Source organism: Carassius auratus, chromosome 10 (genome assembly GCF_003368295.1).
Source record: "Carassius auratus strain Wakin chromosome 10, ASM336829v1, whole genome shotgun sequence".
Lineage (NCBI taxonomy): Eukaryota > Metazoa > Chordata > Actinopteri > Cypriniformes > Cyprinidae > Carassius > Carassius auratus.
In genome coordinates, this window is record NC_039252.1 from 21,437,606 (window position 1) to 21,454,664 (window position 17,059).

The window sequence follows — 17,059 nt, forward strand, 5'->3', positions numbered from 1 at the left end:
TGAATCATAAACCTTATTGTTAGTGACACATTTTCCATTATGTTCTCTCCAAGCTTTGTGTGGAGGGGTCGTAAAAAACGCCACGGTTGGCCGGGTGCTGTCCCCTTCTCCCCATTCGGGCCCTAACAGCACCCTGGACCGCAGCTGCTCCTGGTCCCTGGAGGCTCCTAGCGGCCAGAGGCTGCACCTGCATTTGGAGAGAATGGTGTTAGGCCCGACAGACAGGTTAATGCATGTGTCATCTAAATCAATGCATGCTTTTTATATGTAAAATAAAAAAGACTCAGGCCTTTTCCCATGATTCAGGCTGGTCTTATGGAGTGGCCTCGATGCAGGTTCGGTGGTCCTGTTTGATTCAGGCCGTGGCGGTCCCATCCCATTTGAAGGAGTGATCAGTGAAGGTCCGGCTGTTCGGGTCCAGTTTATAACAGACCAACCCAACAGTCACAACACTGGATTCAATATACGCTATGAAGGTAGGCCACATCACACTGTATTTGGACATTAATACCTCTGATAAATAAAATATTAAAACAGCATGGTGAAGGAAAGGAAAACTGTGTTTAAATTGCTTAAAATTTTAAACAATTAAATACAGTTCATTTCTGTTATTAATAAAATTTGTGTTTATAAATATATAAAACATAAACATGTTTAATGGTTTAGGGAAAATGACTTAATTTTTGTAAATATGCATAATTTTACATATATAGAATTGGGCAGTTTGTCTCCCGTATTTTGAGAGACAAAAAGTTAATAGTAGTAAATATTTCAGTACTTTATGCATCACCACTTTCATCAGCTATTAAGATTTTTTTTGTTGTCATAAATAAATAAATACAATCAAGAAGTGATAAGAAAGCATGTAACATCACGACCTGAATGTTTAAAAAAAGCTGGAGAAAGACCTGCCAGTTGTAGTAGACACCATACATACTAATATGTTTCTCTGGATTTCATTCGTTACTTTAGCTAACTACATCATCCAAAAAATTGAATAGATCAATTCTCTATGCTCGCATTATCTCTTAATCCCTTCCTGTCCTAGCTTTTACTATTTTGAACGTTCACTGAAAACTTGTAGAACTGGCACTTCCTGTGTTTATTGCCGTCTTATGATGAATCACTTGTATTCCTCAACTGTAAGTCGTTTCGGATAAAAGCATCTGCCAATTAAATAAATCTTCATGCCTAACAGAGCTGGTTCTACTTGTTCACATTCAGCATTCGAGAAGGGCCACTGCTACGAGCCGTACATCCAAAATGGAAACTTTAGCACGACTGACCCGACTTACGGCGTGGGGACGGTGGTGCAGTTCACCTGTGACCCCGGGCACTCGCTGGAGCAGGGGCCGCCCGTCATCGAGTGCATCAACACACGAGACCCCTACTGGAACGACACGGAGCCCCTCTGCAAAGGTAGACTAAATGCTTCACAACACACATCACTGCCAGACAACATTTATCCTTTGCTAAATGTCATGGGACCGGCAGATTTGAAGCTAATTAAAACGGTTTTTTTTCTAATTATGCGATGGTAATTGCATTGAATGTTAATGGTGTGTTAATATTCAAAAGCAGCCTTTGATCTAAGCCTTTAAAAAATTCATCTTTCTTGTTAAGCTGATGAAAATTCACATCACTTTTAGTTGTTGCCCTGTACTTAACCTTCTTTGTAATTCATCTTTAACGGGGATAAATGAGATTTTCCGTGACCGGCATTCGGTCGTAACAGATAACAGCTGAACGTAACGCTGGTCAACCCCAACATGTTGTGTTACACATGCTTGTTAACGCTTGGGTGTCACATGCAATTAATATCAAAATTAATACTGGAGTTTCACAACCAAGCGCACAGGGCACAAAACAGTATGAAAACGATTGAAATCAATGCGACCCGTGTCTGTGTGTCCTCTCTGCAGCTCTCTGTGGCGGTGACCTGTCCGGCCCCAGCGGCGTTATCCTGTCCCCAAACTGGCCCGAATGGTACGGGGAGGGCGAGGACTGCAGCTGGAGGATTCACGTCGGCGAGGACAAACGCGTCCTTCTGGACGTGCAGCTGTAAGTCCTTCTGGAACATTCTGTTCTGAAAACAACTGCAAAGTCTGCTGCTTTGGCTGCTTTGCTGGAATCAGACGAAGCCCACAGACCTGCTGGATGCGATGACTCACCCAACCGCCTGAATGACTCGTTCATTTTCTCATTTCCTCCTACACAAACCCCTCACCTCTCGCCCACTGTCTCTTTCTCTCTCTCTCATTAGCTTGAATCTGAGCGACAGTGATATGCTAACCATTTTGGATGGAGATGAGGTCACGACACGTATATTAGGGCAGTTTGTTGGGGGAACCAGCCCGTTTAAGATGTCCTCCTCGACCCCTGACCTCACCGTCACCTTCCACTCAGACCCAGCCGGTCTGGTGTTTGGGAAAGGAGAGGGTTTCATCATCAACTACATGGGTAAGGACACTCGAGCTAATTGCAACCCAGTTAAAACGCATAAATTAGACAAAGTCTCATGCATATTGCACACAGAAATGGCAAGAGTGTTCTCGAAACCTGATTGTCTGGAACTGAAGAGTTTTGTTTGCATAATAAGCAAGATGTCTTTGAGAACACTGAAATACTTCATATTAACCTGCCCATAAACATCATATAGACGTTTTTCCTGAACGTGGAAGTCATGTCTGACTCTTAACTGGAATAATGCTTTGCATTTCCGGTCTCCAGTGTTTCCAGTCAAGTTAGTGTATATTGCGAGCTGATAATCTAATATTAAACCTATTAAAATGTAAAAAAAAATTACAAAAAATAAAAAAGAACTAAGGTTCCAATGGAGACCGATCGGAATCACATCCAGTCGGAAGTTAGAGCTCTTTTAATTAAGTTTAAGCTGGAGTATCTATCAGTTTTAGTAATTTTAGTATTTCAATTTAAACATGTTATATTTAAGTTTTTTTTTTTTTATTCCATTCAAGTTTAGGTTTACGTTTTCTATCTAATATTTATATTTTGTTTTAATCCAGCTTTATTTAACAAACACAAACAAAGTTTTAACAATAACAACACTGGAGCAGATTTTATGTTTGTAGTCAAAAAGTCCGGCTAAATGAAATTAGTCCGTCACAGTATAAAAACACATTTCATTTTCCAACTAAAGACAAGCTTTATGCACAAACTTTCAGTCTCTTATGAGTGTCACGAACACACAGAGAGAGTCTCAATGCAACTCTTTCTATTAAAATTACTTCAACCAATCCATTATGTTCTCAAATGGTCGACATGGATTTCAATCAGTGCTTTTTTTTTTTTTTTTTTTTTTGCACAAACCTAACTATTTTCAGCTCCTGAAATCTCCCATCATCCTTCTCCTCCTTCTCTCCTGGCTGCCCTCATTCATTCACATTTAGTTTAGTCTCTATACTCTCCCATAGGATACACACACACACAGAGAGAGAGAGCACGTTAGCTTGCAATCTCAAGTAATGGCTTGAACTAAAAAGACAGAGATACTTCGTATAATGATAGACGATTCCCAGCTGAATAAAGGTCACAGACGTACTGTGAATTCACAATGGTGGTCGATTTGCTCTTGATCAAACCGCTCATGAACTGAGTGCGTGTGCAATCTAAAGAAACCCCATTAGCACTGCGCTAACAGCGCACAGGAACATCCAGTTATGCTAGGAATAACTGATCTGTTGGGAAACTCTTCTGAATGCCTTTTAAATAAAAAATTCATTTACTCAGGCCTTTTACATTTATTTATGATTTTTTTGCCAACTACAAGAACTGAAATCTTATGAATAAAAGAACTGAAAGTGTCAGAGCTGTGACCTAGCGGTTAGCACACATGCTCCTACACACGTCCGTGTGGGTGAAGCAAGTTCAACTTGACTTTTTGATTCCCGAAAGGCAAAAAATAACATAAAACTAGATTTTACATTTCCTAAAAATAAGTGCGTGGTGCTTGCTCAAGCATGTGATATTCTGGTCTCTATGAGTCACGTCTCTCCTTTAATATGAGTGAATGGTATCTTTATTATCTGCTATGCAAAAATTGTCCAGTCACTTAGAAGATACAATGACACACCTTTTAAACCACGAGTGTGGTTTTATTATATAAGTTTTATTATAAATATTTATTCATTTATCTTGGCCAGTGGATGAGTGAATGGGAAAGGCCAATATTTTTTGGTATCCTTATTATTTTCTATTTAATACCAACCTAATTTATATATTATCATTATTTATATATATATTATTATTAATATTATTATTATTATTATTATATATATATATATTGTATATATATATTGTATTTGTTTTGCTATTCTCCTGTATTTATTTCTGCTAATATCTGTTAATAATAAGAGGTTAAATAATTTAATTTTGTTCCTTTTTTCAGAGGTGTCACGTAACGACTCGTGTCCAGACCTCCCTGAGATCCAGAACGGCTGGAAGACCACTTCTCACGCGGCGTTGGTGCGTGGAGCTCGTATCACGTATCAGTGCGATCCAGGGTACGACCTGGTGGGCAGTGAAACCCTGACCTGTCAGGTGGACCTGAGCTGGAACACACAGCCTCCGTTCTGCGAGAAGAGTGAGTCCAGCACAGTTGGGTGTCTTCGCTAATTAGAGTCTGAGGAGCTTTTACTTTCAACAGATTCAAATGTCATCCTTCTCAGCTGTGTCTGCTTTTCTCGCTTCCCCTCATTAGTTATGTACTGCACAGACCCTGGACATGTGGAGCACTCCACACGCACACTGTCTGATCCCAAACTCTTGGTTGGCACCACTATCCAGTACAGCTGCATTCCCGGATTCATCCTGCAGGGCGGCGCCACTCTCACTTGCTATGGTCGAGAACCCGGCACTCCTGTATGGACATCTCGCTTGCCTCATTGCATGTGTGAGTTCCCACAAATGTTTTGTCCAAAATGTCTGTATTTTATGTTTCAGCTCTTGTTTAATCCCAATTATTCTTGATTGAATTGCCTTTATATTAGCTGAAGAGTCTGTGTCCTGTGAAAATCCCGGCCTTCCTGACAATGGCTACCAGATCTTGTCTAAAAAGCTTTACCTACCGGGAGAATCTCTAACTTTTATGTGCTACCAAGACTATGAGCTCATTGGTGAGATGGCCATCAAGTGCATTCTGGGAAATCCGTCTTTTTGGAGTGGTCCATTACCTCTGTGCAGAGGTAAGAATCATTTACACTATTTACTAAACATAAGTTTGTATGAAAATGTACAGGGTCAACCCTTTATACCAAGATTTTTATGTATTTATTTATGTTTTACTATTATTATTATTTAGAATAATAATAATTGTATTGTTATTATTACTGTTGTACTTTTTTTTACTTAATTATTGTACTTCTCATTCCCAACAATTACTGTTCTAACTGAGCTTTTCTTTTCAAAACATTTTCAAATGTATTTAATGATTATACAAAGAGTGTATTCATAGATTTCAAAGGTAAATAATGTTTTTGACTATTCACTAAATTTTTATTATTCAGCTTCATTAACAGATATTTAGTTTCCAAAGGTTGTTACCTCCAAATTAGTTTTTAAATAATGTTAATTTATAAATTAAATATATTCTAAGAATACTTAATTAAATGTCTCTCATGCAGCTTTATTAGGTAGTAATAAATAGTAAAATAAAAAAATACAAATAAACAGTGAATAAATAAAAAACACCTTAAAAAATTTTGGATTACCATTACTCAAAACAAAAACAAAAAAACTAAACATTAATATGTATGTGTATGTACCGTGTGTATATATATATTGTTTGATTACTTTATAATATTATATATTAAATGCTGAAGTATGTGTTAAATATATTAATTTTTACCTAATATATTTCAGCCAATCATGAATGTTCTAGCAGTCATGCACTAGAGGGTAAGTTTTATTTTTAATGTACTAATTTAAGCAAAGGTTTAGCTTCTTTTTTATATCATATCTTTTATATTGTAAAGTGTCTACCTTTTAATATCACAAGCAGCAAGAGCACATTGTTACTGTATGAGAGTGATTATATATGTATAATGTGGGTGGAAATGAATTATTATCTTGTCTAGTGGCTGAGGCGGCGGCGGACTCTTCTTTTGATGGGGGAAGTATGGCTCTAGCGATATTTATCCTGGTGCTGCTAGTGTCTGTTTTACTGGGCGGAGCCTACATCTATGTCACCAGGTGAGCCGTACACACAGTGTAATGTGAGCACAGCTCTTCACTCTACAATGTTCATGGGCACTTACACATGTTCTGTTTCTCATTTAATAGATCGCTCAAAGCTACTTGTACTAATGAAACGGTGCTAAGAGCCACCGCTTGTGAAATGAGATTGGTTTCTTTATAAAGCATGTAATGGCTTGAAGCGTAATGAGAAAACACCGTGAACCCCAGAACTTGTGCTGTGCTTGAGCCCGACAAACTCTCTTCTCTGTTCCTCAGGTGCCGCTATTATACAAACCTAAGACTTCCTCTGATGTATCCGCATCCCTACAGCCAGATCACTGTGGAAACCGAGTTTGACAACCCTCTCTATGAGACTGGAGGGGTGAGAATCTCATTGGAAATCAAGATCCTCCATAATGCTGACATACATCTCATTTTCCTGTGTTTTTATTGTACAGGATACGAGAGAATATGAGGTGTCCATATGAAGAGGCCTACAGACACGTCCCGTACTGCTCCAGCACTTACAGGAAGTGATGTAAATAGATCCCACTCTCCCCACCTCCACAACCTCCAGGGACAGAGAGGGGCATGAAGGGGAACAGGGCTGTGAAACAGGAAGTACCAGTGCAGAGATCCTTCTAGACTTTACTGTGGTTTTATGATCCGTATTCAAAAACACCTGTGTGTGTGTGTGTGTGTGTGTGAGTGACATTACAAGTGAGTGGAAAATAACAAGTGAAGAGTTTGCACCGTGTTCTTTCACCTCAATACGGTGATTTTCGGGACAGTTGGACCCTGGAGTAAGCCCTTCGCTCCGATATAAAGGGGTGGAGGTGGTGCCGTCCCGTGTCTGTCTGTGGCCCGTCCTGCCTGCTGTCATTTTTAAGTCTTTGTACTTAGAGCAGTTTGTAGTGCAGGTTAAAGTAGTATTTTTTTCCCCTGCAAGTGACGTCCTACTGCAGCAGAGAGCAGATGATGTATTTATTTTGAAGTATATGTGAAATGTTCTCTGCTGATTAATGAATACTTCATTTTGGAGATAAAGAAAAAAAATGTAACTGATTTCTCTAAAGAAATGTGAAAACAAATAAATAAATTCATTTAAATCTTTTCTAACATTGACGTGTCCTGGTTTATTTTAAAAAGAGATAAAAATCATTTATTTTTTTACCCTGTGATGACTGTCCATAGTCTAATGTGTTTCAGAAGCAAATGCAAATGTATGCAAAAGCATTTCCATATATGGGTATGTCAACACAGTCTTATGGAGTGGAAACACCTGGCCTCATACTTGCATGCAAGAGATGCATTTACTACAGTGCTATCTCATTTCTCAGTCCACCCATTTCCTTTGTTTGATTTATCTTCCTTTGAAAACGAAACGAAACATTTTGATACATGTGTTACCAAAGAATCGACAGCACAAACTGAGCACTTCTGAGGGACACAGGAAGAGAGAAAAAGCCACAGTTTGTTGCTGCCAGTAAAGATCTGAACTGATAGTCTGAATGTTTTTAAACCATATTCACCATTTGGCTCCACCGCAGAGCATCGTGCAACGTTCGTTGTTTGTGAAGGTCAGTTAATCGTTTCCTTAATGATTTGTGCTTAATGCAACTCGTTTCATATCACTTTATCAGTGCAATGTCTCTTTCTCGGCTTTACCTGTAGCCTCTATTTGCTGTGCATGTCATGCATGTGGATCCAACCACTTTCACTCTTTTAATGTGCAAAAAAAGAGATTTTTAAAGAATGTGTAATTCAAAGATCAGATCTGATGAATCAAATGAGCTTTGTAAGTAGCCAACAGAGGAAGTGCAGTCACTTCTGTGTTTAAGTTGAATCTTTTTTTCCTCTTAGTGTGATGCGGCTGTCAGTCAAAAGGTCAGTTGTACTCCTGCTTATGCTCTTCGGAGCTTGTTCGCTTTCTACTCTCTATCAAGTGCTGACATGCCCTGGAAAGGTTCCCAGAGCTCATTTGGTGTCTATACTGGTTCGAAACTTGAACCAGACACAGTACCGGTACAACCATAACACACCAATAGTGTTTGTGGGTGGCGTTCCACGGTCAGGGACCACCTTGATGCGAGCCATGCTAGATGCCCACCCTGACATCCGCTGCGGGGAGGAGACGCGGGTGATCCCCAGGATACTGTCTCTGCGACACGGCTGGGGGAGGCAGACGGAGGAGCGCTGGGCTCTGGAGGACGAGGGAGTCAGTCAAGAGATGCTGGATGCTGCGACTACAGCGTTCCTGCTGGAGATTATCGCACGGCACGGGGAACCTGCACCACTGCTGTGCAATAAAGACCCCTTTACACTGAAGAGTGCTACTTATCTGTCACACATTTTCCCCAAGTAAGATATTTTTTAGAGGTGCATTCCGGGATTTTAGTTTTATTTTATTTTAAATGCTTTGCACAAAGACAAAAGTTTGTAGTACTTCTGCTAATTGTATTTACACTTATTTTAATGTGTGTTCATCAGGGCCTGTCTTAAGAAACTTTAAAAATCTTGTTGCTGATATAATCAAAAATTATTATAAAATAATTATTTTATCTTATTTTATTTTAAAAGCTTTGTACGAAAACATACATAGTATCATGAAAAATATATTAACACATTTGCCATCACTGGGGCCAACATGATTTCTTAAATTGTAAAAAATGTAGTTCTAAAATCTAAAATTAATTATTTCAATTTTTTTATTTTTAATTATTATTTTTGTTATTGTTATTATTTTATAATAATTTATTATATTTTTAAATGTGCATTAGCTCAAATAAAGTAAATTATTATAAATATGTGTGATCCCAAAACCAGTCATTAGTAGGATGGGTATATTGGTATCATAGCCAACAATACATTGTATGGGTCAAAAAATGTTTTAATGCAAAAAATCATCAGGATATTAAGTAAAGATCATGTTACATTAAGTTTTTTTAATAAATTTTATTAAAAATTTATTTTCACAATTTTAGATTTTTATGCCCCCAAATCCTTTTGATTTCTAGTTTCTTCCATGATTTTGAGTCATTCTGTCTCGCTCCTCATGCCATCATCTGTTCTTCCAGCTCTAAATTCCTGCTAATGCTCAGAGACGGCCGAGCGTCTGTGCACTCTATGATCTCCAGACGAGTGACAATCTCTGGCTTCAACCTGTCCAGCTACAGGAACTGTCTGACTAAATGGAGCAATGCAATCGAAGTCATGCTCTCCCAGTGTATGGTGGTCGGCCGGAGTCGCTGTATGACTGTCCGCTATGAGGATCTGGTGCTGCAGCCAAGAGCCACCATGAAGCGTGTGCTACACTTTCTGAACTCACCTTGGCATGAAGGAGTGCTTCATCATGAAGAGGCCATTGGGCAGCCAGGAGGGGTATCACTGTCTCGGTAGGGCGAAATTACAAATCGTACAAATTGTGAATAAAAACAGGATGCAATGATTTGGAAGTATTAAATTTCAATATTTTATTCAGAATACAACATAGATGACATATCAAATGTTTAAACTTAGAAAATGGGTCATTTTAAGGAAAAAATTAATTGATTGTAAATTTCATGGCATCAACACATATAAAAAAAAGTGGTGACAAGGCCATGTTTACCTCTGTGTGGCATCCCCTCTTCTTTTTATAACAGTCTGCAAACATCTGGGGACTGAGGAGATTAGTTGCTCAAGTTCAGGAATAGGAATATTGTCCCATTCTTGTCTAAAACAGGCTTCTAGTTCCTCAACTGTCTTAAGTCTTCTTTGTCGCAACTTCCACTTTAAGATGTGCCAAATGTTTTCTGTGGGTAAAAGATCTGGACTGTATGCTTCCCATTTCAGTACCCAGAACCTTCTTCTACGCAGCCATGATGTTGTAATTGATGCAGTATGTGGTCTGGCATTGTGATGCTGGAAAATGCAAGGTCTTCCCTGAAAAAGACGACGTCTGGATGGGAGCATATGTTGTTCTAGAACTTGGATTACCTTTCAGCATTAATGATGCATTTCCAGATGTGTAAGCTGCCCATGCCACACACACTCATGCATCCCCATACCATCAGAGATGCAGGTTTCTGAACTGAGCGTTGATAACAACTTGGGTTGTCCTTGTCCTCTTTATTCCGGATGACATGGTGTCCCAGTTTTCCCAAAAGAACTTCAAATTTTAATTTGTCTGACCACAGAACAGTTTTCCACTTTGCCACAGTTCTTTTTTAATGAGCCTTGGCCCAGAGAAAACACCTGCGCTTCTGGATCAAGTTTAGATATGGCTTCCTCTATAGAGTTTTAGCCGGCAGTGGATTGTGTTCACTGACTATGTTTTCTGGAAGTATTCCTGAGCTCATGTTGTGTTTTCCATTACAGTAGGGCCCGAAGCACAGAAGATTGTTTCAGATTCTCTAAACTTGTGGATGATTTTATGTACTGTAGAAGATGATGATCACTTCAAACTCTTTGCAATGTTTCTCTGAGAAACTCCTTTCTGATATTGCTCCGCTATTTTTCGCCACAGCATTGGGGGAATTGGTGATCCTCTGCCCATCTTGACTTCTGAGAGACACTGCCACTCTAAGAGGCTCTTTTTATATCCAATCATGTTGCCAATTGACCTAATAAGTTGCAAATTGGTCCTCCAGCTGTTCCTTATATGTACATTTAACTTTTCCGGCATCTTATTGCTACCTGTCCCAACTTTTTTGGAATGTGTACCTCTCATGAAATCCAAAATGAGACAATATTTGGCATGACATTTCAAAATGTCTCACTTTCAACATTTGATATGTTATCTATATTCTATTGTGAATAAAATATTGGTGTATGAGATTTGTAAATTATTCCATTCCTTTTTTACTCACAATTTGTACAGAGTCCCAACTTTTAGGAATCAGGTTTATATATTTAAAGAGATCAATTAAGAGATTTAAAGAGTTCAATTCTGTCATTGTTTACACACCGTCTTCTTTCTTCTTCTTTCTTTGATTATATTTAGAATCTTGGTACCCAAACAGTTAATGGTTACCCATTGACTTGTATGGGATTTTTTACCATTCTATTAAAGTCAGTGGATGCCATGAACTGTTTGGGTACCAAGATTCTTTAGAATATCTTCTTTTGTTTTCAACAGCTAAAAGAAATTCATACAGTTTTGGGACAGCTTGAGGAAGATTAAATGATGACAGCATTTTCATTTTGTGGTGAACTTTTCCTTTAATGTTTTGGTCGCAGGCCTTCCATCGTTTCCTGACCATCCTCACTTTTCACTTTGTTTTTAAGAACCGAACGCTCCACGGATCAAGTGATCAAACCAGTTAACCTGGAAGCCCTCACACGCTGGGTAGGCCACATCCCAGCAGATGTCCAGCAGGACATGGACAGGATTGCACCAATGCTGAGCAGGCTGGGCTACAACCCCAATGCCAATCCACCAGATTATGGTCAACCAGATCCGGAAGTGATCAACAATACTCAAAGGGTATATTCGAACGCAGAATAAGACACAGTGCCTACAATATGCATTTCAATTCAGTCAGTGCAGCTCAAGGATCAGAATTGCTAGTTATTCAGTCATAATTTCTATTTGTCTGTCTTTCCTAGGTACTGCGAGGAGATTTTAAAACTCCCACGAGCCTGAAAAGATGGGCACAAGTAAGTGCATGCTTTTAAGTTGTATCATATACAAAACCGGTTGTACACGATCTACTACATGCCTTCTGTCGTCAAAAGTTTCGATTTGTTTACCAAATAAAAGGCCTTTTCTATAAACCTCCCCCAACTGCATATTTTTGCTCAGTTTAGGCCATTGAATAAAAAAGTATGAGACATCATTGTAAAAATGTTGTAAAAGTTGGTTTAAGAAATATTTATTTGTTTTGGAGTCATGTTGACTTATCTAATTAAATTACATTATATGTCCCAATGCGCTATGAGGGCACTGTGTAAGACTATATAGGCTACTATTATTAGACTGCATAATGTCCTTCCTTATTTTGAATTGACAGGTATCTCCAAAGTCAGTTTCTAAAGGAGGCAGAAACTGAAGAGAGTCCTACATTGATTGCAGTATGTGCTTGTGTTCAGCCTTGGATAATTCACCACCATTTTGTGCCATACACCGTGAAGGCCTTTCACAAGATACTGCAACCTAAATAGGAAATAATAAGAGGCATTGTTTTTATGCAATAGCTGTGGTTAACTTACATGTGGTCTGATTTTGACATTGCCATAGTCTATTATAATAATTAGGCAACTAAATCCTATTAGGCTACCAAATGTTGCAATGCATGGATCGCATTGTTGCACTGATGTCAAAGAAACAATCCTCAGATGGAAACAGGACATAGATTGACAGTTTTATTTCCTGATGCTCTCAGACGAGTATTGTTTACTTTGTTTATCGAATAAATTTTACCATATACCAATTACACTTGACTTCCTGAACACTGTAGTTTTGTATGTCTTGTTTTGGGAAATGAGAAGAGTGTGACGTAGCGCTTAGTGTCGCACTGACTGTATGCTGTTGCTATGTGCCTGGGTGCATTTTCTTGACCTAGATACTAAACTGAGCCATTCTTCTTTTCTTAGTGCCAAAACGCGATGTTTTCTCTCGTTTTTAAAGTGAATTCTTTCAATAAAAATATTCAAATTCAACCAATGTGTTATTTCTAATCATTGTGGCGTATTTGTTTTTATCTCGAAACATATGATCAGCGCTCGCCCTGTGCAGTGTGTCATATCACTCCGCCTGTCCCCAAACCCCCACTAACACAAAATATAAGCCTAAACATCTGTTCTACGTCCACAAAACAAATTTATAAAATGCGCTTTTCTATATCTTCAACATAACACATGCCGCTGCTTGCCACAAATCTATGTTTTCAAATTAAATGGCTGCAGTTGTTTAAATAGTGCGTTGGGCGTAACGGCGGAAGGATACAACGCGTTCTATATAAATAGCCGGAGCTTTTGTTTTGAGCCGTTATTCGCTCCCTTGACCAGACGAAGAAGAATCACGCATTCCGCTCTCTTCCAGAAAAGAACATTTGTTTGTAAGTATGAAGTAAAGTATACACAAACGACGCCAGTTATATTGCTACTTAAAAACAACACCGTTTCACTTGGTTTGAGGCGTTTGTTGAGTTCTGTAAACGTGTATCTTTGAAAGGGCTAACTCGTTAGCTTCTAATGCTAGTCGACCTGGTCGTTTCTGTTGACTAAATTCGTTCGTTTCTCCAGCTTAATGTGGACGGGTGTTAAAATAACATACACGTGTCTGTTTTGCTCGTTTTCTGTGTTTTTTATTTCTTGTGCGGTGAGGTCGGGGAGTCAATTAATCTGCGCCTATTCTTTCAACTACATCTTTCATCTGTCGACTCTTAGTTAAACGTTTACCTGCTCTAAATAGAACTAATTATTGTCATGTCTTTGTTTTCTACGTTTTGTTCTGTTGTCATTGTTTCTGGCCATTTTCTGAGGTGAAACGTCGCCATTTTGTGTTCAGTCGCTCATTTGTTCCTCCCTCACGGCTGTGTCGGCATTAGTCATGGCGTTTGCTGTTCTGCCTCGTTGTGTTTCGCTTTCTTTTGAGGAAACTTCTAGATTCTTAGGCTTTTCTAACAACACTTAAATAACTAATTCAACACAAGCATTAAAGTTAACCAATTTGAATATCTTTGTTTTTAGCGTAAAGATGCAGATCTTTGTGAAGACGCTGACTGGCAAGACCATCACCCTTGAGGTTGAGCCCAGCGACACCATTGAGAATGTAAAAGCTAAAATCCAAGACAAGGAAGGCATTCCTCCTGACCAGCAGCGTTTAATCTTCGCTGGCAAGCAGCTGGAAGATGGACGCACCCTCTCTGACTACAACATCCAGAAGGAGTCCACCCTCCATCTGGTGCTCCGTCTGAGAGGAGGTATGCAGATCTTCGTGAAGACGCTGACTGGCAAGACCATCACCCTCGAGGTTGAGCCCAGTGACACAATTGAGAACGTCAAAGCCAAGATCCAGGATAAGGAAGGCATTCCTCCCGACCAGCAGCGTCTGATCTTCGCTGGCAAGCAGCTGGAAGATGGACGCACCCTCTCTGACTACAACATCCAGAAGGAGTCCACTCTCCACCTGGTGCTCCGTCTGAGAGGGGGTATGCAGATCTTTGTGAAAACCTTGACCGGTAAAACCATCACTCTTGAGGTGGAACCAAGTGACACCATTGAGAACGTCAAGGCCAAGATCCAGGATAAGGAAGGCATTCCTCCCGACCAGCAGCGTCTGATCTTCGCTGGCAAGCAGCTGGAAGATGGACGCACCCTCTCTGACTACAACATCCAGAAGGAGTCCACTCTCCACCTGGTGCTCCGTCTGAGAGGGGGTATGCAGATCTTTGTGAAAACCTTGACCGGTAAAACCATCACTCTTGAGGTGGAACCAAGTGACACCATTGAGAACGTCAAGGCCAAGATCCAGGATAAGGAAGGCATTCCTCCCGACCAGCAGCGTCTGATCTTCGCTGGCAAGCAGCTGGAAGATGGTCGCACCTTGTCCGACTACAACATCCAGAAGGAGTCCACTCTCCACCTGGTGCTCCGTCTGAGAGGAGGTATGCAGATCTTCGTCAAGACCTTGACTGGCAAGACCATCACTTTGGAAGTTGAGCCCAGTGACACCATTGAGAACGTCAAGGCCAAGATCCAGGATAAGGAAGGCATTCCTCCTGACCAGCAGCGTTTAATCTTCGCTGGCAAGCAGCTGGAAGATGGTCGCACCTTGTCCGACTACAACATCCAGAAGGAGTCCACTCTTCACCTGGTGCTCCGTCTAAGAGGAGGTATGCAGATCTTCGTCAAGACGCTGACTGGCAAGACCATCACCCTCGAGGTTGAGCCCAGCGACACCATTGAGAACGTCAAGGCCAAGATCCAGGATAAGGAAGGTATTCCTCCTGACCAGCAGCGTCTGATCTTCGCTGGCAAGCAGCTGGAAGATGGACGCACCTTGTCTGACTACAACATCCAGAAGGAATCCACCCTCCATCTCGTCCTGCGTCTTCGTGGGGGCAATTAATCTGCTCATTATGTTTAATCTAGAAGTCTTGATTTATCAGACCAATTCCAATTTCCTTTGTTCCTCTTAATCATTGAATAAAGTTATGGCATTCCTGACTCTCGTTCCCTGCCTCGTCTCTGAAATCATTCATAAAATGGTCACTTTAAAATGGTTACATATTTAAAATATTGGTTTATAGGTATAGAAGTCACTTAATGGTTTAGGTCTAATTTAATTTGAACTTTTGAAGTTTACTCTTATGTTTTAAAACTTGATAGTTCTCTAAGTGTGGTTAAGCTAAAAATATACATTCCAATAAATTTAAAGTGAATGATCTGGAAGCAATGCTAATGTAAAGTGTAGAGGCCATATTTAGTCATAAAGTGGTTGTAAACCCCACAAAGAATTGCAAAAGTCGTAAACATGAAAAAAATAGAAAATTTTAAACGAATATCCCTTTTACAGCTTAATGTGGTTTCTAGCATATTGCTCTCACAAAACAAAACCAGGTTGCAGTTATTAAACAAGCCTCTAGATGTCACACCAAGCTCACATGCTTACATTTTTAGGGTGGCTCTTGAGTAAGTCTTCTGTCTTGACGCTTGAGTCATGGTAAATGCAGGTTCCTTAAATCTTAAAATCCTTTTCTATTCCAGAAGTACTTTGTTAACCTGAGCTGCTTGAGGGCAGCTGTTAATTAGATCAACTACACTGTAAAACATCACCCTTCAGAGACTTGAAAATTGTCTGGTTTGCACAAGAGTTTTTTTTTTTTTTTTTTTTTTTAGCCTGTGGTGTATTGTTATGGGGTTAAACAAATATCAAACATCAGTTTGTTTTGCCATTTTTCAGTTGGTTTCATCTGGGATCATTGTTCTTCATTGGAATTGACCAGCAGTGACTAGAGACGATGCGTCTTAAGCAACCTTAAGTTGTGTGTTGCTTAAAGATACGAATCAACGTTTGTGTTTGGTCAACTGTCACTGAATTCTGCTGCTGAATTCCAGACAATCACAACATCTCTCAATTACAACATCACTACTGCATTGATGTTTCTGTTTAAAATAAACACAGAGAAGCATCTGATATCAGTCCAGCTGGGTCTTACAAAAAACATTTCTGGTTTCTAAAAGCATCACAAGTCAAGAGCTAAATAAAAACCATTCATAAAGCAGTTGATGTTGGCCTGGTAAATGAGAAATATGAGTTCGACATAGTTGATGAAGAGTTGCTAGAGGCGTTGTCAATACTTTGATGTTTAAGATTTGAGATTCATCTGGTTTTAATCTGCTGTGCTGAGACCAGTAGGGCTTTTTATTAAAACTTAAATGGACGTGCCTAATGAATATATACCACAGTGTGACTGGAATTAAATTGTTTCTAAATGTAACACGGTAAGCATAAAAGGTTAGTTTAATATATTCTGCTGTGTCAGTGTCATGTGTTTTCAGAATGGAAGAAGGTCTTTCATGCAGATACATTCCTATGCACCAGCAAATATCAATCAAAATTTGTGGCTTATATATTTGTCATGCCCTTAACAGCCTAAGAAGTATGAGCAGATTTGCTTGTTTCCTTCACTAGATTTCCTGTCTGGATTTGTCATGGATTTGGAATCAAGGATCGCATGAAAAGCCTTTTTAATAAAAAAAAAAAAAAGCTCTTTTGTTGTCGCTTTGCCTTCACCCTGATTGGCCTTTCATATAAAATGTCAAACAGGGTGAAGGTTTTGGCTTCTCGTACACACTGTGGAAGAAGGATTTATTGAACTGCTCAGGCGCTCCAAAAGAATCATGCATAAGCAACTGAAGCATGAAACTTGTTCAT

The 17,059-nt window shown here is 39.5% G+C and overlaps 3 protein-coding genes across 6 annotated transcripts in view; all 3 read left to right on the forward strand.

Moving 5' to 3' along the window:
- Positions 1 to 7,316, forward strand: part of sez6l (seizure related 6 homolog (mouse)-like) — a 40,322-nt gene extending 33,006 nt beyond the window's left edge. For all 4 annotated transcript variants that reach the window (XM_026274377.1, XM_026274375.1, XM_026274376.1 and 1 more), the window contains 12 exons: positions 54 to 225; positions 307 to 476; positions 1,225 to 1,419; positions 1,923 to 2,061; positions 2,264 to 2,460; positions 4,409 to 4,603; positions 4,721 to 4,912; positions 5,010 to 5,204; positions 5,881 to 5,916; positions 6,096 to 6,210; positions 6,472 to 6,577; positions 6,654 to 7,316. In XM_026274377.1, coding sequence (XP_026130162.1) covers positions 54 to 225; positions 307 to 476; positions 1,225 to 1,419; positions 1,923 to 2,061; positions 2,264 to 2,460; positions 4,409 to 4,603; positions 4,721 to 4,912; positions 5,010 to 5,204; positions 5,881 to 5,916; positions 6,096 to 6,210; positions 6,472 to 6,577; positions 6,654 to 6,683 — 1,742 coding nt within the window. In that variant the 3' untranslated portion in view covers positions 6,684 to 7,316. The remainder of the gene's footprint in view (positions 1 to 53; positions 226 to 306; positions 477 to 1,224; positions 1,420 to 1,922; positions 2,062 to 2,263; positions 2,461 to 4,408; positions 4,604 to 4,720; positions 4,913 to 5,009; positions 5,205 to 5,880; positions 5,917 to 6,095; positions 6,211 to 6,471; positions 6,578 to 6,653) is intronic.
- Positions 7,317 to 7,477: 161 nt separating this feature from the next.
- On the forward strand, positions 7,478 to 12,837 carry tpst2 (tyrosylprotein sulfotransferase 2). Its single transcript, XM_026274440.1, has 6 exons — positions 7,478 to 7,775; positions 8,059 to 8,556; positions 9,273 to 9,590; positions 11,464 to 11,662; positions 11,785 to 11,835; positions 12,189 to 12,837. The coding sequence occupies exons 2-6, from the start codon at positions 8,063 to 8,065 to the stop codon at positions 12,225 to 12,227; spliced, it is 1,101 nt and encodes a 366-aa protein (XP_026130225.1). The 5' UTR covers positions 7,478 to 7,775; positions 8,059 to 8,062; the 3' UTR covers positions 12,228 to 12,837.
- A 253-nt stretch (positions 12,838 to 13,090) lies between these two features.
- ubc (ubiquitin C) lies at positions 13,091 to 15,353 on the forward strand. The gene is made up of 2 exons (XM_026274439.1): positions 13,091 to 13,235; positions 13,870 to 15,353. Exon 2 carries the CDS (start codon positions 13,877 to 13,879, stop codon positions 15,248 to 15,250), a length of 1,374 nt encoding a protein of 457 aa, XP_026130224.1. The 5' UTR covers positions 13,091 to 13,235; positions 13,870 to 13,876; the 3' UTR covers positions 15,251 to 15,353.
- Positions 15,354 to 17,059: the final 1,706 nt, after the last annotated feature.

Excerpts from the sequence above, each read along its gene's own strand:
- tpst2 (XM_026274440.1), top strand. The coding sequence starts at position 8,063 with ATGCGGCTGTCAGTCAAAAGGTCAGTTGTACTCCTGCTTATGCTCTTC. Across the intron at positions 8,557-9,272 it reads CTGTCACACATTTTCCCCAA|CTCTAAATTCCTGCTAATGC; the intron begins GTAAGATATTTT and ends CTGTTCTTCCAG. Across the intron at positions 11,836-12,188 it reads GCCTGAAAAGATGGGCACAA|GTATCTCCAAAGTCAGTTTC; the intron begins GTAAGTGCATGC and ends TTGAATTGACAG.
- ubc (XM_026274439.1), top strand. The coding sequence starts at position 13,877 with ATGCAGATCTTTGTGAAGACGCTGACTGGCAAGACCATCACCCTTGAG.